This window comes from Meleagris gallopavo, chromosome 25 (genome assembly GCF_000146605.3).
Source record: "Meleagris gallopavo isolate NT-WF06-2002-E0010 breed Aviagen turkey brand Nicholas breeding stock chromosome 25, Turkey_5.1, whole genome shotgun sequence".
Lineage (NCBI taxonomy): Eukaryota > Metazoa > Chordata > Aves > Galliformes > Phasianidae > Meleagris > Meleagris gallopavo.
In genome coordinates, this window is record NC_015035.2 from 1,773,865 (window position 1) to 1,797,974 (window position 24,110).

The 24,110-nt window shown below is 43.4% G+C and overlaps 1 protein-coding gene and 1 non-coding gene across 2 annotated transcripts; both read right to left on the bottom strand.

The window, feature by feature from the left end:
* Positions 1 to 211: 211 nt before the first annotated feature.
* On the bottom strand, positions 212 to 23,306 carry LOC104914272 (pumilio homolog 1-like). Its single transcript, XM_010723282.3, has 10 exons — positions 23,177 to 23,306; positions 20,458 to 20,636; positions 18,114 to 18,280; positions 17,057 to 17,327; positions 11,759 to 11,852; positions 10,317 to 10,433; positions 4,970 to 5,121; positions 2,562 to 2,700; positions 843 to 986; positions 212 to 228 (listed from the first exon to the last, which is right to left on the bottom strand). Exons 2-10 carry the CDS (start codon positions 20,611 to 20,613, stop codon positions 212 to 214), a joined length of 1,257 nt encoding a protein of 418 aa, XP_010721584.2. The 5' UTR covers positions 20,614 to 20,636; positions 23,177 to 23,306.
* Positions 6,659 to 6,739, bottom strand: LOC116217445. The gene has a single exon (XR_004161991.1). It is a non-coding gene; the product is annotated as a small nucleolar RNA SNORD103/SNORD85 (small nucleolar RNA).
* Positions 23,307 to 24,110: the final 804 nt, after the last annotated feature.

Here is a 24,110-nt window from a genome sequence, read left to right on the forward strand (position 1 = left end):
TTTTTCCTCTCAGGATGAAAATCTCCCTTTCACATCAAACTCTTCAAACACCTCTTTACTCTAAATCTATGCTCCTCCATCAGTCTTGCGTAGAGCCACCAAATACCAAAGTGTAGAAATTATTATTACTGCTGTTTGTATTATTACAGCTACATGGATCAAACAAGTTCCCTAAGATCTGAGATCCAATAACTCAGGCACACACTTAGTGCTAGCCAATCAAGGAACCTGAGTTTAGAAATCACCAGTGCATGAAACCCACTCCTGCAGTGCTAAGAAGATCAAAACCAAGTACTTTTGTTCTCCAGCTGGTTCCAAAGCAAAAGGAAAAACCAAAATAAGCCAGAGCTACAAGGAAACAATTTAAAAGCCCATTTCATAATCTGTTAGCAACACTGGTCAGGAATGCTTACACACAGATTCTTGCTTGAAAAACTGCTTTTAAACCTTGAACTCCCAAAACAACCCTAATAAAATCCAAAACAACTTGTGGCAATGACCAGGCATATAACATTCTATGTAAGCAAGGCTCTCGTTTGGAAGTTTGACATAGGCTAATGCCCTTTATTGTGTGGGAAACTGAGTGTCAGCAGACCAACTGAAATAACTCGCATAATTCAGCAAAATAACACCGCTTATGCTATGCTACCTTCTCAATTATTTCTCAAGGCTCAGCTCACAATGAGTCCAGAAAAAGCTCTCAACAAAATCCCTGCAGTGGATCTCAGTGAGGGCAAGTGAGTCATCATTGCCAGAAGGGCACAGAGGGGCTCAGTCCCGCTCTCTGTGGATGGAGGCACTGTGGTGGGAGCACGTTTCCATCTGGCTGGGTTGGAACTCACCTGCCTGTGCTGCAGAGGAGCTGATGATGACCGGTGCAGGGGCCACCAGGCGCACGGGTGCCCCCAGGCCATTCCTGGCCCCCGCATTCACCACGAGAGCACCAGTTTGGTCGTAGTAAGCAGCAGGAGCCAGCACAGGGTACCCTGGAGAGACAAATTACAGCACACGGTGAGGTTACGAGCAGCACAACATGTGGGCACAAACACCTGCATTTTGGTAACATTTCTAAGCAAAAATCACAATGGTAAAGGAGAAAAGCAACAATTTTGATTCTTGTGAAGCAAGTTCTCTGCATTAACCACCCACAACTTCCACACTTACATTTCTACCTCTAAGTCTTTCAGTTAGGGAAGAATTTTTTTTTTTTTTTTTCCCCTGAAGCTCCTATATGCCCTTTGTGTAAATTCAGTTACCCAGAGGGGGAAAAAAAAAAAGTCTTAAAATACTACAGTGCTATTTCTTTTCCCTTACAAGTACAGCCTGTGCTGGCACACTCCATGTGAGCACACTGCGCTTCCATCTCTCCCACTGCATGTTGGAGCAGTTCTGTGTGCACACACAAATAAGGCAGAGAATTTCAAGCTATGTTCAAGATGTGTCTTTTGAAGATACATATTTATAATAGAGCATTCTTAAATGCATACAAATACTCTTAAACAAAAAACATGCTTATGACACAAAGAGCAGCAAGCAACAGTCCTTCCATAGCATACAGCTGCTCAGTTTAGGTACCCAGCTTTAGCATTTTAGACTAACATACTCTACACACAACAAAGAACAACACAGGAAAAAATAAAGTTCCCTATACTGGGGTCACAAAGAGGAAAGTGTTCTGTGAACATTTGTTCTGAAGCTGCAGCCTCCAGAACCCCAACAGCACAGACTCAAGTTCCACAGAGTACTTGAAAGCATGTATGCTACAGCTCACTTTGTAACTGAATACAGCAACACTCTTCTTAAGCCTTAAAAAAAAAAAAAACACAACAAAAAACACATGAAGCAACTGTGTGGCACTTCCAGTAAGCAGACCTGAGGCCCCAATAATTCTCTTTGATTGCATTTGACCAACAGGACACACTTGTACATTATTCAAAAAAACACTTACATATGCACTTTGTCGTTACAACAGTATTTTGCATAACCAGTGTCAGAAGCATCTGTACCACACAGACTCATGGATCAGAGCTAAAACCCACGCAGCACTTCTCTCCTGCAGAATTATAACAGAACTCTGCTTTTGCCTCTTTTTCTTTTCTAAGCCACTAGTATTTGGAAGAAATTATGAAGAGGAAGTCCTTAACCTGTTAAAATCAAGCACTTGACAGGGATGGGCAGACAAGGCTAACGAACAGTACAAAGATATCTCAGAGGTCTTAAAATAAAAATCACATAAGGTAGCATGAACCATAGAAAATCATGGAAATGACTTTCAGTAGGAGCCATCAATTTTGGGTATGCAATTAATGCGTAGGTACAGCTGATAACATTTGCCTCACCTGTGATACAGGAATCTAAACCCTGCTTTAACTTAATGCTGCACTGGTGGTGATGCTGTATCTAACAGACTCACCAAAATGCCTTGTATACTCACAGATAAAAACCATGAAACACAGAAATAAAATTGATGAATGCCAGGCAAACGTGACACCACGCAGACACTCAAGATGCAATCTTCTTGGATCTCACTGGACAAGTCACAGCCCTCTCGGGCTCCCTACCTGGCATCCCTGCTGCCAGCCCTTGTCCAAAGGCAAGGGCAGAGTTGACGGCGGCAGCAGCCACCAGAGGATCAGTCTGCTGTCCCTGCTGGTTCTGGTTTGGGGTCAAAGGACGCTGACTGGCTCCTCCACGTAGAACCTGGAGAAAACAGGAAACGGGTCCGGTTACTTTGACACCCGGGAATAAGCCACAGTAACCACACTGCAGGAGTCCAGCAGCAACCTAAGCTGCTAGCTCTTGCACACAGTGGCAGCTGTGTCACAACTGGTGCATGACAATCCCTCCTCTCAGAACACAACTGCCTTCACCACCAAAAATGTTAGCACTGTTTCCAATGGGTAAATGCCTAAGACTCAATTTAAATAACACACCCTTCTTCAGGCTTCTCAAGCATAATCTCAAAGAGTTTCAATTCTTCTATTCTCAATTTCTTCTGCTCTCTTGACATACCTTCAGTGCTCATCCTCCATTAGAAGCGTCTGTGAGCCATCTGTCCCATTAGAGACAACGTTTGGTCTCTGCCACAAGAGCACACTGAAAGCCCACTTACGCAGAAACCTTTACAGACTTGAGAGCTGTGGGCTGATGATGAGGTGACACAGGTTTTTCCAAACTGCCATCCACCTCAGAAAACAGTGACCCACTGACACGACACTTACTCACTGGAAAGAATGACCAGAGATCACACACAGCCTTTTCTACGTAGCTCTTGTGGTTTAAGCACACGTTGCTCTGAAAAGGGAAGATGGCAAACTGACCTTTCCTGCAATTATCTGCAACAGGCTTTGTTTGCAAAAGCCTTTTACTCAGTGGTGATGTTAGAGCCTGCAGCCACTTGTGAGGTCAGCTCATTAAAAGAGCTCTCCTTTGGTACTCAGCACGCATTGTTGCAAAAATTAACATTGTATGTGTCACCCGATAAAGCTGTTAAAAGCAACCAACTGCTTTCTGCAAGCGACTGGGGGAGGATATTGAAGCTAACAGACTTGAGACATATCCCAGAGCTAGCTTCTGCTGTCAAAGCCTGAACGTGAACTCTTCACCTCTTTCCAGCCTAGGAAGCCTCACAAGCTGCAGCTGCTTGGTAAGCACACAGAGCACAGGCTCTCTGCAGAATGCAGCTGATGGACGACGTGCTGCAGTAAGTGAAGAGCTGGCAGTTTTATAAATACACTATCCCTCCTAAGATGTTGTGAGCATCACAAACAGACTGTCCACACTCATCACTCTGTATTTCTAAAACGTTCACCTCAGCACTTCTCTGAAGGATTGCATCCAAAAATGTACACTTATCTTCTTACAGACAGAAAGTCCGCATTAAAAATAATACACGCAATCCCCACTCATGCCTGCTTTGTGGCTACAGAACAATGAAAAATATCATAAAGGCTACTGATGATTGATAGATATTGCTTTAATAGCTTAAGCCTTTGCAGAAGCTCTCTTTGCACATACCTATTTAAAGGGGAAAGGTTCACAGTCTGAATGCCAAAGCACAGATGTGCCACACTTAACTCCATTTACCTGCGTGCATGGATGTGTGCAGAAGGTCTGTTCAACACACTCCTGTCAGAGACCTGCCAGGTGGGGAGGTTTGATGATTAACTTTGTCAGGAGCAAAGCCTTCTCCTTCTGATCACTGGTCTAGAACCACTGATGTGAAACATCGTTCCTTTTCTTATCTGAAAAGGCCTTAAAATGCTACGTAATCTTTTTTAGCTTTATTGTTTTGCTGTGTTTTTTGTTGTTGTTGTTTATTTTTTAAACAAAAGCTAATAAATGTAGTTGTCAATTGGAATCTTCTTCAAGGCCTGAAATCTCAAAAGCACAAAGGCCAGAACGGAAGGCTCTGCGTCTCCTCCCTTTCCAGTAGAATAATGAATCAATTTTGTATCCAAGAAGGAACTCCCGTGGGATAGCAGCTGATAGTACTGCATTAACCCAACTTCAGGAGAGGAGCAGTGCTTTATCCAGACATCAGACCAGGAAGCTGCACAGCACAGCCAGCCGAGTAACAGAAGCCCCAGTCCAGCTCATGACACCCATCTGACAGGCCTTCTTTCAGCTCAAAGTGGAGTACATCTGTGCAGACATCTGGTGGGAGCACAACCCAAAGAAGAACAGCAGGGTGACCCTAATCCTCCTAGCATTTGACTTCTCAGGTTTTACTAACAAGAACTGCACTTTTATTTTCTTGAAGAAAAGAAGAAAACACCTGTATAGAACAGCACCTTGAAGCAGAGAGCACACCACTTACCTGCATGGAGTACTGGACACAATTTCATCTTCTCCACAGCTTTCACATGGAAACCAATTATACAGCCATGACTTCCACTCACACACCAGCACATGCTTGCTAATAAATGACTGTACATTATTTCACGTGCCAGAGCACCCTACCACATACCTGTTGCTGGCCCTGCTGGGTTTGCTGAGTGGTCTGCTGATTTGCTGAGTTAGTGGCAGCAGCAGCTGCTGCAGCTTGCTGCTGGAAGAGGCTGGCAGGATAAACTCCCCAGGGTGTAACTCCGTAGTACTGGTGAGGGACAACTGCAGGGCCTGAAACACAAAAGAACTGGTGAGCTTCTGCGGTGTCACCAGCATTACACAGCAAAGTCACCAAAAATACCTGCACGCCGTGTTTGATTTTACAAATCTTAGTTCAAGATTATCGGCTTTAAAGTCTTTCCAAAGAGGAAGGGATTGTGCTATCTGTAACGTTCATTTTAAGAAAGCTTATTAGTCAGACCTGAAATTTCATCTTTACTTGGTTTTACCTTAGCAGAAGTCCAGTCCTGCTGACAGTGATCCTGCTGGAACTCCACGTTTCTATTGGTGAGCCCTAATTTTATAGCGAAGCAACAAAACTTTTTACCTCTAACAAAAAGAGAAGGAAACGTCTAAACCAAGATACTGAAGTCGCTCCTAATCTTAACTGACACTGGAGGCTCGGTAACACCCGCCATCTAGCTCCCAATAAATAAGGTATAAAATAACAGTCCTTCTTCACAGCCAGATACCTTCAATTCCCCAGTGTGAGAAACGTTGTTCTTATAGCCACTCAGTCCTACCCTGTGTTCACAAACCACCACAAGAGAGCCCAGAAGATCCCCTATCTTTCCACATCCCACCTTCCTGTAACTGCTGCCTCCATTTAAGAGTTTTTTTTTTTTTTTTAATAAGTAATTATCTTGAGAGAAGAACAAAGAAAGCATTGTGCTTCATCAGCGCTCAGGGCACTGCACGCTTCATTGGGTGACAGTAAAACAGCCAAGTGTATCCTTAAATAATCCTGGTGTCATGGCATAACATGGAAGAAGAGATGAGCCCTTGGCACTGAACAGCACAGACCCCCCCACCTTTGTGAATCCAACAGTATTTTTAATCTGTCTGCTCTGTATCTTGTGAAAAGGTCGTCAGGAAAGTATTTCCTTCACTCTTCCAGTACAGCACCTATCCCAGGAGTTGAATAGCACTTCCCTGCAGTAAAAGCACCTTGCAGCATGACAGCCTTAAGACAGAGCGCTGCATACTGGACAGCAATAAATACTGGTCAAATAAACAACTATTTAGTGAATCTGAACCACACAGCTGGTCTTCAACGAAGCAAAAATAGCTTCTATTTTAAGAGTTAGCATTTCAGTTCTAACCAAGTCGTTCGTGTAGTGCTGTTAGTCTGCTCACTAAGTCACTGCAAGAACACAGCTAACTCACAGTGCTCTGTTTGACCAAAGGAGACACAACTGTTTGTATTCACTTAATACAGACGCCAAGTGCTGGGCTGCTTCTGCGCTCAGGAGAAAACAATTTGCAAGGTTTTAGGCAAGGAATGAGTGTCTGCCTTTGCCCATGGGCTACTGGGAAGCTGCTGTAATACCTTTGCTTGGGCAAAATTCGAGTATGGCTCTGGGTTATTTTAATCTCAGTTTTAATTATCAAGCAAGCAGAATCTAGAAGTTTTTCTTCTTTTTTTTTTTCCTAGTTAGAGATTGCTCATCAGATCTGCAGAAGCCTGAGGTGTTTAGAAGGAGAGGAGACAAAGCCTTTGAAGTCTGCAGGCAGCGGGGCTTAAAAGAGCTGTGCACATCCCTGTGAGCCCGGCTCAGCTGTGCACACTGTGAGGCTCTCATTACTGAACAGTGTTCTCAGTGAGGGCAAGTGTGTCATCATTGCCAGACCCGTAAAGACACACACAGTGCTTCTTTACTTCTGCAGACATCACACCTGCTTTTACACTTATTAAAGATGCACATACAGGAAAAATAAAAGCTGCTCAGTGCCTTTGAAATCAAATATTTCCACTACTATGTCTCACACACTGACACACACACACACTCCTAAATATTGCTTCTAACAATAAACGTTTTGCCCAAGGAGGCTGTGGATGCTCCCATCCCTGCAGGCTTTCAAGGCCAAGTTGGATGTGGCTCTGGGCAGTCTGGTTCAGTGGCTGGTGTCCCTGCACACAGCAGGGGGTTGGAAGTGGATGATCACTGTGGTCCTTCTCAACCCAGGCCATTCTATGATTCTAGCAGAACCAATAAAAGTGCATTCATGGCACATTTCTCCCTTTTATCTCAGCCCTCACACTAACACCTCTCAATCAGAAAGCACAGCAGCAGGAACAGGACCTTCCTGCCAAGGGTAAGGATTTGGTGACACCAGAGCATCCAGAACCCCACGTCTGAAGACGCAAGTGTGCAAACAGGGACTTCACCAAATACTTACAACACTTGAGCTGCTCCATGCAGAACCATCATTCCTGCAGCTGCAGACATCCAAGAAGCGGTGTCTTCTCAGATAGGGAGTGGGAAATAGCTCAGCTCCACCAACTCTGGTGCAGCCCACGAAGCCCTGCCCTGCCCCTGGGGCCAGCACAGCACAGAGCCACACCAGCAGGGGCAGCTGCACATGACACCTCACCCAGCCAGCTCCACGTGCTCCCCAGAGCCCCGGCCCGGGCAGTGTGTGTGCAGCCATACCTGTTCCCAGCTCTGAGCTGGCTCTGTACAGGACACAGATCAGCACCAAGTGAGAGAGGCTTCTAAGAAAGCCCAGTTTGAGAAGAACAGACACCTGAACATCTCTACCTTTAGTCTCGGAGCACTGTGTTTTTCCTGTATGCAGATTATTCCACCATCCGCTTTTCTACAAAGAACAGAAACGCTTTTCTACCTATTATATAGCTCAGAGGGAATCAACATTTCCCAACTTGTCCTAAAAGAGACGAGGTTTTTCTTTTTTATTATTATTATTTTTAATTGACATCTTTCTCAAATGACAGAAGTAATTTCACACTTCTTACAGACAGCAGCACCTTCCCCAAGGACTGAACTCACACGCTATTTTTCTCGAGTCTAGGAAGTCCTTCCCTCTATTCAAATGTGCTATTCTTTTAACTGTTGCTATTGTTGTGAAGAAAAGAGCATTATCATGGGGCTGACAGTCTTATAATCATGCAAAAGCTGCCATAATGATACATTCTTAATTGGCAGAATCATCTCTGCCATAAAACACACAAAAGTTTCCACTCCTAAGAGTAACTACGAACAATAGACTACCAACAAATCTCAATTCATTTCTTCCATCTCATTAACTTCTCCAAGTCTTCCCAATTTAATGCTCCCTTACAAATCAGGGAGGCCTTCTGTGGGTAGACTTGTAGCTCTAAACAGCTCAGTAGTTCCACAACCCTGCAGCACATCACTCTTTCTTAAGAGAGAAAAGGCTTTCAAAACTGAGTCTAGACATAAAAGGTGCCTTCACTCAAACACACAGCCAGAAGTGAAGTCTGTTGCACTGCCATTTTAGCAGAGTCCAAAGCCCAACAAAACAGATGAAGTAACTCATTTCTCAGTGGTGCAATACAGTAAGCACATTGCAGTGAATTACACACTCTTTCTGTTGTTTTCAAGAGTCATAAAATTTAAAAATTATTTAAGAAGAGACTCTCATGCTAAGTCTGGGGAAGCTTTAGGCATCCTAGGGGGTCTATTTCCTAGCTGCAATTTATGAGGCCTCCATCAGACATTCAAGCAGTTGCAGCTTCAACACTACTGAGAAAAGAGAAAAAAAAACAACCTGAGAACTGTAACTTGTAACTGCTGCAGGATCTCTAGATGCGGTCATCTATGAAATCAAGGCAGTGACCTGTGCTCCCCTAAACTTCAGTGTATTACTTAAGAATGAACACAAGTGTTAAAAGCACTAAGGTGATGCAGAAAGGCCAACGAGAATCTTCCCTTTGTAACAGTTACTTACAAAGGGCACCAAAGTACTCTTATCATAACTGGACCTGATACAGTTCTGGCACCCTCCCCTCCAGCAAGACCTGAGTAACGCTCCCTACCGACATCGCCACAGTGAGCTCAGGTCATTCATTCACTGCTACTCTTTCCTCATCACATGGCAGCTTATCAACTCCTCGAAATATCCTTGTACTCTAGCTCTTGGCTTTCCTCCACCTCATCACAGCGTCATCTGTTTGCCCACAGCATGCCGTTACCCACGCTTATCTTCCATTGTTATTATGCAATCAGCATACAGAATGCACAACAGCCAAGAAGTCCAAAGCCCACACCTTCAAATTACAAATTTAACTCTTAGCATACTTCCATACGATCCATTAAAAAATGCCATGCAAGCTGCTAGCAGTTACTAAATCCCATTTCAGAGCTTGACCTGAACCAGCCCCACAGCTCAGAAGCTAAGCAGCACTTATCTAACAGCTGTTAAACACAACAAGAAGCCACATCCCAAACCTACAACGGAGTTTAACAGCGCTGTGCTCACAGGCAGCCAAGGTTTCACCGTTCCCATTTGGTACAAGCTCACAGCAGAAGAGATCTGCAATCAGCATACAAGCTACATCTAAGTGGAAGATAGGAACAGTGTGTTGCCTCCACTAAAAAAATAATCATCACTCTGAACTAAGCTGTTTCTATTTAAAATTTAGCAGGCTCCCACTCCAGGTGGTAGAAGAAAAGTGAAGTATGGTATAAAAATATTCTTCTGAAAGTACATTCTTCTTTTGTCCTGACTGCTTAGGCCAGAACTTTATGGCATATGCAGCAAAAGTTCAATGTGCAATGTGTTCTTCTCACTGTCCTGATAAGCTGTTTTACTGAGCTGTCATCTCAAGATACAACAATTTTGGCTATGACAGTTGGAAAGAATTTGGAAACCGATACACGAATGTTTGGGAGGAAGATCATGCACAAAGAGAAGAGCCACCATCTCTGCCTGCCATCTGGACAGCCACACATTCCTTGCAGGAGCCTCACAGCAGATATGGGGTGTTTTTACCTACGGAACCTAAAAAGCATCAATTCTTCAGAAACATCTAGTGAAGGGAAGAGACATCACACACAGCATGTGCTGCACAGCAAATCAAGCTAGAGCAGCAAAAAGATACAATAATTCCTGGTAGGAAAACACATCTTCCATCTTTTCGGTATTTACAAAGTGTATTTTCAAAAGGTATCTTTCAGTACTATCAGCTACCAAAGCATCCCAAACACGACAGCATTTATCTCTGAGCACTTCATTTCAGACTTGCTCTGTTGTTCATCCTCAACAGAAAAGCAATCTACAGCAGGTGTTGTACAGGAACTCTGTATCTAAAGAAAATAAAGGTTTCCAAGACAAACACTGCTTTAACTCTGCAACGATATACATTCTAGAGTGATCACAAAGGACGAATAATTAAGTGCTGCTATCAGTAAGGAGCACACAGACAAGTGGAAGCACCTCACCTAATGTGGCAGCTGCGGCGAGCCCGGCTGCGTACGGATCCGTTCCTGGTGGAGCAGCGCTGATGATGTACGGATTGGGGACAAAGGCAGCAGGAGCTAAACCTGCTGAAAACACACCTGTCAGTAAAAACAAACTTGACTGGAACTAGAACTGAAGCCCTACAAAATACCTCCAGCTATCTGGCTGGGGACTCGACTGACTGAACACTGTGGAACAAGGGCTCACATTGTTTTAGTATTTTCAGGCTTTTTATAGGTTGTTTTCCCCGTGTTGTTACAACAACCTAGAGAGGATATAATTTACATCACAAAAAAAAGAAACACTGGATTCCAAACATGCAGTGCTGCTTTAAGAAGGCTGAAGTGGCCTAACAGCCTGCATACAGTACCTGTGAACTGCTCAGGTATCTCAGCAGTGCCGATACACCCTTGCTGTTTAAGTGGCTATTAACACCAGTTAGATATTAACATTATCTAATTGCTTATTTTGATGAGTAAATTATCAATTTTCCCTACTTTCTGAGTGCCGTGCCATGCCATTGTACCAGTACTTTCAATTTGTGAGTCTGGAAGGAGCTCAGGAATGCATGGACAACACCATGCCCTGCTCTTAGTGTCTGTGCAGGCACTACCTCTCTCTTCAAGGTACAGTTTAATCATTAGAGAAATTACTGGTGGGCGGGAGGGAGTGTGGAAGGTGGTAAAGGTGAAGGAGAATAAGTTAAGAAGCCAAAGAATTTTAATTCAGGTCTATCTCTGAACTCCACTGAGTGCATAACTGTGCAGCACAGAGCTGAGAGAACCCCAACACAATTGGGCTTTTAGGTTCCAAAACTACCTGTTAATTTGCCTGCTGTATTAAAAACATTTAACCCTGAGATTGTTCAGCTCTAATCATCCAAGAGTAGCCCTTCCATCCGTTACTCTATACAGAGTACCTAAGTGCTTTCCTCCCACTTAATCCATACTGTTTTAATATTATAAGTCATGCATTTGCATAAATTACAGCTTTAAGTTAACTTCAGACCCCAAGCAGCCTAAAACTCTACTCTGTGCTAATTTAAACATAGGTTGTCGAGCAGAAAGCACATTCAGGTGCACACAGGACTGTACACGTCTTCCTCACTTCACTGCAGCCAATTCACACCTGACTTGGAGCAAGTACTTCAGAATGCTCCCTGAACAGCAGTCTCAGCAAAGTGTGTGTGTGTGTCATTCCTCCCAGACACGACTGCTCTGGACCTTCTTGCAACTGTACAAGAGCTTTCTCCAGAGCTTCTCAAGTACGTCTTCAGACAATGTTCTTCTCTTTATGGTTCAAGTACTTACCAGCTGGAAAAAGACCTAAGACCTACCAACTCTTTCTCCCTGTAGTCTTCCCAAAATATTCTGAGGACTAAGAGACCACTAGAAAAAGGCAATGTATTAAATACTAGGCTTACCTATATGAGGCTGATGGGCAGCTGCCAATGCATACTGCTGCTGCTGGGCTGCTGTTAGCTGCTGAACAGCAAGTGCATTCGGTCTTTGGAACAACTGAAGGGACAAAAGAACAAATACGGTCCTTTATTTATGCACAAAAATAATTTAAAAAAACAACGAAACATTTCCTCTACACTACTTTTATTTGCACAACTACTGACACTCCTTTTTAGCAGGAAACATTTCAAAAGGAAATTTAAAATAATATCTTTGAAACCAATTGCCTGTGATGATCCACTTAAAAAGAAAATATTTATCAAGTACAGCTAAACCCGACCACCGTTTCTTGTGCTGTTCACACACACACACACACACACACACACACACTCCTCCTTCACAGCCTGGGGATCACCAGGGGCTGCCAGAGCTCTTGTAGAGCCTGAGCACCACCAGCTATGCTGAGAGCACTGCTGCATCAGCTGGCAGCCTGGGCTGCTTTCACAAGTGTTCTGAAATGGGTAGTGGGACAGCAGGCAGAGGGGAAAGCTCACATGGGGGAGATGAAGCTCTAAGGATCGATGCAGGAGCTCACAAACCCTCGTTTATCTGAGGGAGAAAATGCTTTTTCCTCTACTTTCTAGCCTCCAGCATCACCTACGTAAAACAAGGCAAGGAGCACGTATTCTCTGACCACAGACAGAAACCAGACCCAGGGACTTCTTGGTTAAGTCATCCAAAGCACATCCAGGCTTGCCAACTTACAGTTCACTCCAATCTTTGGGAACAATGTGCAGTGTTACTGAGAACAGTCATTCTCAATATGGAAGGAACACCACAAGTCTTTAAAAGAAAATGTGCTTTTACTTTTTTTTTTTTTCCGTTCATCCAGACTCTTACTAAGCTTACTTCCTGTGCCAGAGATGCCTCTAAGTCAATGAAACACTCCCTGAATCACTACATTAGCACACCATTGTTCATCTCCAGCAAAAGCACTGAAAATACATTCTGAAAGCCACCCTAAAAATTCTCAGGAGCAACGTTCCTCCCATTTACTCCCCGAAGTGATCATTTCTGAAGTGTGAAATGACTTCATAAGCCATTGTGATAGATGTTTTCTCTGTAATTGCTTGGGGAAAAAAAAAAAAAAAACAACACAAAAATACCAGTGTCTAAATGCTATACAATTTTCACACCTATTATCCCTGCCTTCCTTTCAAGGTCTCAAGCAAGACAACCAAAGCTTCCGCTGTCAAAAGCAACAATAATAATTCTGCCCAAATTTCTGGCAGAAACCTGCAACCATCAAGAAGCAGAGAATCATTTAGAAAGCGAGATGCCATTATAGGCAGACTGTACTTGGTTCTCCTGGAGCAGGAAGAGGAGCTGTGTTGTTTAAGCAGAAAATACGAATGAAGACAGGTGATAGCCTACATCTATTTTCTTCTCTTGTTTTTTTTATAGGTTCAGAAGGAGAAACAACAGGCAAAGATCACGAGGCAGAAACTCAGTACTTGGGGATCACAACCCAGTCACTTCTTCACTGACTGCTTACCCCCAGAGATGCCCTTCTGCACATCTGAGGAGTATCTTAATGCTCCTTATGGGAAAATGTATCACACACCCGCAGGGATTTCATCACCCCTTGGTCTAGTGGTCTTTACACAGAAAAAAGCATTCAGCAATACCTGATGCTTATACAAAGTTCACTGCTATATCGTTAGCAGTCGGACCAAAGAGTGCCGTCACTTAATTCAATAAAGCAAGCACATCACTACAGTGCGACCTACAGGACATGGATTGAAGGAACCTGGCTCTATGGGAGCCTTCAGCAGCACGTTCTCAGAGCAGTCAGCAGATGTAACAGTTTAGAAACAAAACACAACCCCAAACTGCTACAGCAGTGACCAGCAAGCTTGGTTTCGTGCTCTACTGATCTCAGTGATCCACGTATTCTAGCTTTTTTCTGCTACAAAAACTCACCCATTTCCACTCTTGCATCCCTGGGCCAGCTATTCCAGCCTGCTGGGCTGGACTGTGCTGCAGCAAGAAGCAGAAGCAATGCTAGATAACCAGTCGCTGGTCCAAGGGGCAAGAGAAACATTTACCTTCCCTGAAAATAATGTTTTAAATGCTCAGAAATTACTGAGATGATTTCCACATCTCCCAACTGTATCCCAGGGATTCATTTTTTAATTACTACCAGCTACTTCATGCATGAGCATTTTCCCCCACTGGTTTTTATTTATTACTACTATTATTGTCTGCTTTCCCTGTTGCTCACAGCTGCTCACTGTGAGATCTGACTTCCAGACCTGCTGGTAGCACACAAGCTCTGTGCATCTGCCACTGCTGAAACGAGGGCACAGCAGCCAGCACTGCAAATGGCCGCTGTCAACAGCCATTAGAGTTCACCTCAAGGCTCAAAGAGGAAGACTGAACAAAAAGTGCTTTATCTAAAATGTAACAGACGGGAAGAAAAAGGGACATTGTGCCAGGGCACAGCACTTTCATCTGCTTCACAAATAAAATGTCAAGAGTATCCCTCTTCTGCACCCTAATCTCACAAAGAGACCTGAAGATTTAGCTATGATTGCTTTCCCAGACAATATTATTGAGCTTTCTTTAAAACCACATGCAAACCTTTGGCCATTTACATTGTGCTGCACACAAGAGGAAGGGCTGGATTCCTTCCGTCTGTCTGTGGAAAGCCTCACATCCCTTTAAATTGAAAAGCAGTTTCCCTAAGCCCACAAGCCAAGGCTCAACTTACCGTGAAGGAACTGTGTGAACAGCTAACATGTTCTGCAGTTTTCTACCTCCTGTAACACAGAGAGGGGAGCAGAGCAGAATTTCAGGCTGCGCTCGGGCAGACAAGCCCTGTGCCACACAGCAATGGGAATCATCAGCATCACACATTTAATGCAAGTGTTATTAAGGCCTCAAGGCACTGCCCCCATCTGCTGGCAGCACGGCCCTAGATTCCAAAAATCAAAGACTAAAGGTAAAACTCCAGTAAAAGATTTTTGCCACCTTATTCAGAAACCGTGCATTGAATTTGGGTTAAACCACATATCTATACTGTGGCGTCTGCTAAGTGGAAATAAAGGAAGAAAACTCTTCACAGGGCTATTTCAGCCTGTTACAAATTACACTCAGTTGTAACCTACGAACAGGTGAGTTCAGGATGTCAGCAGTTTGCACACACCGCCGTGCAGCCACAGCACCAACTCAACGTGTGGGGGAACTCAGAGGGAATTTCAAGGACCCCCAACGTCACAGTCTGTGTCATCCAGTTATGGGAACACTGCACAATTAGATTTCTGTAATCCAGTTGCTTCTGCAATATCAACATCTGACATCTCTAATCAGATTAGATGTGATTAAGACCTTTCCTTCCTAATATTGCTTTTAGCTGCACTTAATTGTAATCCCTTCAAAGCATATGACGCTTCCCTATGGACCAAGGAAGGCATTATTAAAGAAGAGATCTTTGTGTTCAGGATGCATCTTCTTCTGACAACAAGCAAATGGAAGAACATCTGTATGAAAGAAATGTGTCTTTTGAAGTACAAGTCGTAACTGCAGATACAGCAAATACTGAGGAACAGCGGCTGCTAGCCGTAACATTAAGGAAGTGGGTCCTACTCTTTGAGCCAGCATACACCATTTACACAGTGTGTACTGAGAGGCACGTGTGGCAGTAAAGAAAAATAAGAGCGAGCTCCTATCTTTAATACTACACTTACAAAAGCCTGCTGCTTGTGTTTGCCATGGGTGTAAGCAGCTATTGCAACCAAGCTGAAATTTTCAAATAAGCACGTGCATTACACAGCCTATTTCTACCAGCACTACCCAGACACCCTGCACACCCACCCAGTCCCAGCTATAGAAACCTCAGAGCTCTGCAGCCCCATCAGCAGCCCGGAAAAAAAAGCTTCCAGCATGACATTACACTGAGATTACGTCAGCTCTGCACAGGTGTGACCTATCTGCTTCACAGAGGAGAAACGTGTCTGCCTACAGGGCCATCCAGAGCCTGAACCCAGAATCCATGCTGGTGAACACGCTTTCCAGACAGACCTTGCTTTGAGAGATTTTTCTATTTTATTCATTTCACTTGTTAGGCACAAGATGTGTTCATTTTAAATCCTATTTTTTAAAGGCTGGGAGAGGAAAGTAACTTGCAAATGAGCCTTAACTTAAAATAGAAAAGACTGCCAGACAAAATACAAATGACAGGCTTTACATCTCTGCAGTTATTTTCCTATACCTAATATTTCCTTAAAAATCAGTTAGCTTAGCTCCAACACAGTGTCTGAACAGAACAAAACAAGATTCACTGTTGTAAAAAGCTGAAATATGCAAAGACCAGCACTTAAAAGTCCTACATCAGAGTAAGACAAAGCCTTGGAAATAGCCTTCTTCTTTCTCCTTTCTGAACCATACAGCAGCTATTTAGCTCAATCATTTTTCAAGATGTCCACCATTAACTACTGCAGCATGCTCCCTAACAGAACAATTGAATGAGCTGTGATGTAGTTACTTATATTGCTTTTAAGACCATGATAACTCTCTGAAGGTGGGCCTTTAGCATCAACGTGGCAACAGCCTGTCCTCAGTACACAGCATCTATCAGGCTATTTTGCTAGAAAAGATCAGATATTAGCAGGCCTGAGTTTCCTGGAATATACTCCTGCAATAAGTTACAACAAAGGACTTCACTCTTCTTTGAAGAATATTACACGTACAAAAGGAAAGCAATAAACATTTACAGTTGTTACCCAACGAGCAGGAACAGGACAAGATTACAGATCGGTGTTTGGATCCAGGCCCAGCATTCAGGAGAGGCCAAACAGCAAGGCAAGGACTTGCTTTACCTGTCTGGGCTGAGCAGTTTGTGCCTCTAATATGGGAGAAAAGGTCAAACAAACCCGCTGGGCTGAGATAAGCTCTGTAGTACTGGACTCTGATCACAGGCTTTGAGCCATGCTCAATGAGAGCCTGGCCTTCTCTGAGCAGCACTGCCCTGACCCCAGAGCTGGGCTGCAGCCCCAGGGCTAGACAGCCTTTAAGTCACTTGAAAGGCTCAAGGCGTTTTGCTAATCAGCACATTTTATTAGTTAAAAACTCTTCTCCACTGCAAACTTACTCAAAAGCTAGAAACGATCCATCTATAAACAGATGTATGGTGTACAGAAACCACCCCAAGCCTTCGGCCATCTTGCCCACAAGGCAAGAGCCTGAGCTCACATTAACACCGTGAGACCTCCAGGGGAGGAACCAAGGCAGCAGTGAAGGACCCTGTGCCAGAACTTTACCTGCTGTTGGGAATTGTAATCGAAGAGCCCCACGGTGGCTGCAGCTGAGTCCACGGGTACCTGGGTGCCAGAATAATCAAACTGCAGAGGCTCCATGCCAACGTGCTCCATGGGATCCAGGGGAACGCTCTGTGACTCTATGTTGGAAAAATCCTCCACGGGCTTGGCACCATTAGTACTCGCCAGCTGGGCTAAGCCCTCAGATCCATTCTGGTTTGGACCCAGAAGATCTACTTCACTAGCAGAGTTCTGGCAATTACCAGGTGTACGGCTGCACAGAGAGGAAACAGGTCCATCACTAAGCATGTACGTGTAATGCTGCCACACAGCATCAACTCACAGCAACAGACACTACGACTCACTACAGATAATGCAGGTGATGCTATAAAGGTAAAAAACTAAAATAAAATTCTAGGGAGCTATTCCAGATCCTCCTTTTACAAATTCTACAGAACAACCTGTGTAACTATTAACAAAGCTGTGACACTGCAGCTCACTTGAAAGCTTTTTGAAATAGCTGTCATGGCTTCCTATTTACTCAACAGAAGCACTGAATTGAAGTGAGAAATGGTTCATCCCAATTCAAGGGCAAGCAGTAAACATCTCACAGTGTATTTGTTTTCCTTCTACAGCTCTAGGTGTCAACATAAGGCTCAGCAAGCAAACTAGCAATAAACAGAAAGGCTTTCTCAGATTTTATCAATAGCCCAAATTCCATCACTTGTGAGATGCGAGGAACAAGTGCAAAAACTCAACTGCAGTTTAGCCCAGCCTCTAAGCAGGGTCAACACCTACAGCAGGTATTTCCAGAGCAATCCCTCATGAAGCAGTTAACAACTGGTGTGAAAATAACATTATGTAGTACAGAATTAGGGGGTCTGTACAGATTATCAGTTATCATCCACCTTCTCACAAGTGCTTCCCTGTGCACATTACAGCATCCTTATGACACTGCTTAAGAGAGCCAGAGGTTTTTCCTACTGCTCTCATAGCACAGAAGATCTTGGAAAAAAATTAAGTGTGATGTTGATTAATTATTAATGTATGGTGCACATACCTGAAGTCTTTGACATCCGTGTCGATTCCGTTCTGCACAGGCAAACCATTTGTTTTATCCATCACATCTCCCTCCTCCTTCAGATCTCCTAATTTATCGCCATCAAATGTGCCCTTATTTTTCTTATCCCCTTTGTCATTCTCATCATTCTCTGCATCCCTTGGCCCCTAGGCAAAAGAAACATTACTTTAATAAGCTTGAGTTTCAGATCAATTCTGCTTTCATTCCAAGATGTTAACAAATCAAAGAAACATGTCACAATAAATAAGTAATTTTCAAGCATTAGTTTTTACAAATAAAAACATAAGAAGAACAAAACAGTCAATCATGATCAAAGAAACAAGGGAATTAGATTTCATCAAAAGAGATTACATCTACCTGTTCAGTTTCTCCCATTTAGTAACTCAGAGCCTGACTCTATCACTCTAAAAATCCCATCCCAAAATTATTTTTAAAGAATATTTACCAAATACCTCTCTTTTAAATTGGACTCAAGGCACCTCAAAATCAATTTGGGAGCACTAAATACAAAGCATGTACAAAGGTGCATAAACTGAACTAGTGCCTCTCCAAAAGGAAAATGTTCTGAATTAGAAGAGGAGACATTTAGTCAGATATCAGGCAGAAATCTTTTCCCAGAGGTGATGTCTGGCAGTGCTGCCCAGAGCTGTGGGTGTCCCATCCCTGGAGGTGCCCAAGGCCATACATGTGGGCATCCAGCCCACAGCAAGGGGCTCTGAGGTCCCTTGCAACCCAACCATCCTCTGGTTCTATCATTTAACATCTCCATGTCAGAGATACAGTAACTGACTGGGCAAGTGCATGTATTCAAGCAGAACGGGGCATCATGCAGCTGCCTCGTTTTTCAAGGGCACTACTGTGATTTGCAGACTGAATGCCAAGGTGCAACTTATAAGAGCACTTGAGTCGATGACTAACTTGATCATACAAACCTACAGCACTTTGAGGAGAAGATTTTAAAAAAAACGAAAGAAGGATTTCATTTCTGCTGAGCACTTTTGTAAGCTGTACAGCATCCTCAGCATCCCTACCCTTATATCTGCGTTTCATTTCACTTGGGAGAAGAATAAAGGGTGATTATGCCACTGGCAGTTTTCAACAACAGAAGGGAGAGGAAAAACAACATAATTAATGATAAAAACAGCAAGGGGCATACAAACATATTTATCATTGATAGCTTTGGTGCTGTCAAAGACACCTCTGAAGCTGAAGGAAAAGTGCTCTGCAGAAAGCAGGACATTTTTCCATTCCCTCCATTTTAGTGGTAGAGAAGGAATTTTTTTTCCCCTGGATTTAGAGAAAAAGCAATCATATTCTGATGTTTATTCTTAAATAAAATCTAACTGCTCTTACTAATACTTGAGAGCCCGACTGCAAATGTCAATTATAAATACAAATTCGGAGCTCTACTCTCACCTACACAATGTGGTATTTACAAATGAAATCCTTCGTTTCAGAACTGACATCCTGACCACCAGCACTACAGAGCAGATACCCCTCTGACTCTGGATGATAAACTGACTCCTTCCACCGACTGTCCTTTTTTTCCTCCAAAAATCATCTTTCCTTGGCTCAGGTTGCAAAAATGTTACCAGGGGCCCACTAATGAGGGGAAAAATAAGAGGATGGATGAAGGAGACCAGGAATGGGCTCCCTGAAGAGATGAGCACAGCAGTCTCCCAACAGTAACAAACCTACTCTGCTTTTATGTTTCTCGACACTCGCTGATCCTGCACTCAGCTGATGAGGTGGAGCTGAGATGTGGCTTTTTTTCCCCCCACTGTGAGGATGGGGCTTGATTATGCTTCTACTGCCACATGCTTAGATTTGAGGCAGCAGTGACTGTGCTTTCTTCCCCACCCCACCAAGCAACAGTGACTAATGCTATTTCTCCACAGGAAACAATATGCCCTTGAAAGCATTCCCAAACTGGAGTGGCTTATGCTCCTAGCACCATTACATGGAGCTTTTTGTTCTCAGCCAGCAACAAAGCATCCACACGTTCATCCAAAAACCACACTTAGCTACATGGACATTTGCATACTTTTCAACAAAAAAAAAGGTTTAAATGGTGCTCCTGCAGGCATGCTTCTCCTCAGAACCAGGGGGTGCCAGCCACCTTCAACTCCTTTACACCCGTTCCTACACTGCATCCCCTCACTCGACACTGGCCTATCTAACAGAGATGGCTGAATTATAAGAGCAAATAAAAAAAGAAAAAAACATCTGCTTCTAAGAATGGATTAACAAACAAACAAACAAAGCAGCAAATGGAGAAAACAACATAATGGAAAACTCAAATTTCAGAATCAGGCACACTTACAAATCCTCCTTTCCTTAGGCAGGAATCTCCGGGAGATGAGCTCAACACATATTCCACCATGCTAACTCCAAGTCCTCCACTCTCTGACCGTGGTGAAAGCACTGAGTTGACTTCACTATTCACATGAAAGCCCTGACCAGGTCTTCTCTGAACCATAATTGGTTGGGAAACAGAGTGATCTGGAACAAAAACGTGTAATTCTTGTAAGTAGATCCAGCTATTTGAAGGAGGCAAGTCATTAAACACGTACTCTCCGATGTCTTAATTGTACTAAGAAGTGCCAGCTTTTTGACTTTGATGCCCACTGGAGAAGGATGGCTTTCTCATTCCTGATATATAAAGCTACAAGGGTTACATATACATTCCTGATATATAAAGGACCTATAAAGCTACAAGGGATAACTGCATTCAAATTCTAAAATCATAAAATTTCAGAAGTTTGTCTCTAAGTAAGGGCTGCAATTAAAAAACAAAGTTTATTCACTTTTATTTAAACTCCTGTGTTAGTAAATTGAAAAAAAGTCACCATTTAAACTATGACTGTTATTTAAAACATCATCCTACAGTTATGCCAGCTTACATTTATTTTCCTGGTCGTATGACTGAACATACTCATATCTCATTACTGCAGTTTCTCCTAGCTGCTATTTCCTCAACAGAAGTTTAAGAACTTCAATTCTTCTTCTCAGCCCCCTGCTCTCCTGCAGCAGCCCCATCTCTTTATCCTCTCTGTGCTTCAAGGGTTTGAAATCCAAGCAGAGCCTACATAAGGATAGATGTCTCCAAGTTCTAACAAGCTCAGCAGAAACTGCTGGCTGGGCAGGAGGTGACCTTCCATCCCAGTGAGGGAAGGGAAGACGTACTGCATTGTTCAGACGTTCTGCAAGTTCAGACTGGTAACAGCCAGCAAGTTAAAAATTACTGGGAGATGGTAGCATAGCTGCCAGGGGCTGGGGGAAGAGGCATGGAATGACACTGATACTGCAGCTTCCCCCTAAGGCATAAACCATCAAGAGAAGAAGGTCTATTCCATTCTTGCTCCTAGCTACACTTTCTTGCCTTCTCTCTCAAGCAAAAGTATCTACCCAGCCACAAAGTGAAATGGACCAAGAACTATCTGGGATAAAACTAACCAAGAAAAGAGGAGATAGTTTTAACCCAGATCGATCTCCCAGCAGCTTTCATTGCACTGCTGCGTAACTACTTGTTCCTTAAGGAGAAGAAAGAAGCAGCCTTTATCAGACAGGACCATTTTCCCAGCAGTGCTGGCTTTAAATGCTCTCTAACTATCACAAGCTATAGGAGTGAAGGACCACAGCCGTATGGATGACTGCAGTGCATACTGTGGACACAGAAGAAGGGAAAAGGGATGAAGCAAAAGGTCTGTAATGGAAAATCAGGCTTCACCAGTTCCACCGCTCATGGAACAAACCCGACTCCTGGCCAAGGACACTTGCACCCCGCCCCCACAGTGCTCTCTGGCAGTGACCTGGAACAACTGCTCAGATCATGGCTGTTCTCCTCGGTTTTGATGAGCAGAATGGGAAACTCTGACTTCCTTGACTCACAGACAGTAGCGCAGGTCACAGCTCGGGAATAAAGGCTGCAAGGTGCACTGGATTAATTGAGAATAAAAAAAAGGAGGAGATGAGACTACAGGCTTTGACTCATGGAGATCTGCCATCAGCCAGTGTAGGAGGTTGTCTCCCCCACATCTCCCCTGCTTGTCTGGTGGACGCAGCCAGCCCAACAACTGCAGCAGCACAGGAGAAAGTCTCACTCTCAGCTATTGCTGTTCAGAGCCTGACTCAGCCCTTTAATCCACCCTCAGCACAAGCAGCACAAACTGCAGCTGAGGACTGGATGCACACGCTGCAGGCTGCAGTCAGACAGCTGGAGGCAGCAGCTCCCTGAGATCTCCCCAGCACTCACAGAGCCTGCAGGGTTCAGCTGGGAAGATTTTGATCTATTTTTGCCAGGCAAACAAAGCAAAACAGGAAAACAGCAGTGAAACTGCTCACTTGGAGCTGTACCTCCGCACAGTGGTTTGGATACTGCACAGGGTACTCAGCAGTGTCAGAGGAGCAGAGTCAGTACAGATAGAAAGCACCAAGAGTAAGAAGTTAACATTTCAAATTCAACACATGCATATGATTTTTTGCCATTTAACTAAAATAAACCTGAACACTTTCCCCTTAAAAGTTCAAAATATGGGACAGTCTCTGATCCAAGAACAAAATTCTTGGCAGATAAACTTCAACACAACTAATTCAAAACATCTCTTCATTTATTTCAAAATTGATGTTTTTGGGCTTTGGCTCGTGAAGTATTTAAAAATTACTTTTTTTCTCCACCAATGTTGTTCTCTAATGTCTTTGTTCAGTCTTAAAGCAAACCATCCCAGAGCAGAAAATGCATCAGAAAGTTTTAATTCCAAGTCTAACTGCTATCTAAAATTTTTAAGGAGATAGATGTAAGGGTACAAGCATTCACACATGGCAATCCTTTTATACCTATGGGTATCTTTCTAACTCTAGCACAAAACAATGTGGTTTTAAAGTTTTTATTATTGTTATTGTGTAATAACAGATATTTGTTGTTTTTTTTCTTTTAAAACATTTTAAAAGCTGTGTCATCCAAACTGGCCAGCAATTTTGAGCAGAGGAATTGCATGTTTCTGTGTTCAATTCCAACTCAATTAAGTAAATAATCAGGCTACCTGATGTTCCCCAAGCACTGTCTCTCCACTGATCTCCCAGAAATATCCCTTTTGGTCCATCTTTGCTGGAATCATCAGATTCCCAAAACTTTTTACCCGGCAACAGCTGCTGCAATTAAAAAAAAACAAAACAAAGCATGATTAAAATAAGTATAAAATGCAAACATAAACCATAAGCGTCTCCCTTCTAAACATGAGTCAATCATTAAACACAAACTGATACATGCTTATAATCAAAATATTTATATACTCCTAGGGTGTAAGCCATACAGCAACGGAGACGATAACTCAATCTCAGCAATCCTCTTACATTCTTAAATGCTTTACAGACACTGCACACGCAAGCACACGCATACGATTCACATCTCTACACAAGAGCAACTGGCAAGAAAAACGTTAGCAGGAACACTGCTGTGATTGATGAGAACACTGTCATGATGAGAACACTGTCACGACTTCCACCTGAGCTGTGAAGATACCTCCAAAACCACCCAGCATTTCCAGCAGGAGTTCTTGCCTACCCAGGTTCTGGTGCTGGCAGGGACAGAATATAGGAAGAGGTGCCAAGAGCGCTCACTCCTCACTTATTTAATGACTGCTAAGGGCTCTCAGTGCTATGAAGGTTATTGGTAAACAATAATAAGAGCGAACAGTTCTGGGCCAGCGCACCTGCCACGCATGTGTTGTTCCTGCAAGATGAGAGGAGAAAGGCAATGCACTGAGGAGAGGACAAGTCACCATTGGCTCGGGTGAATTCAAGGAAGATCGTACAGAAGCTCAGAAGACGGCAAAAAGAACAACGTGCACTATTTAGGGGATGCATTTTAAAACACTGTGTGGCATCCAAATACAGCAAAGGGAATTTCAAGCACTCCTTAAGTGCCTTGGATGTCAAGCATACAATCTTCAAATTAAATCCACAGGCTGAATGAGA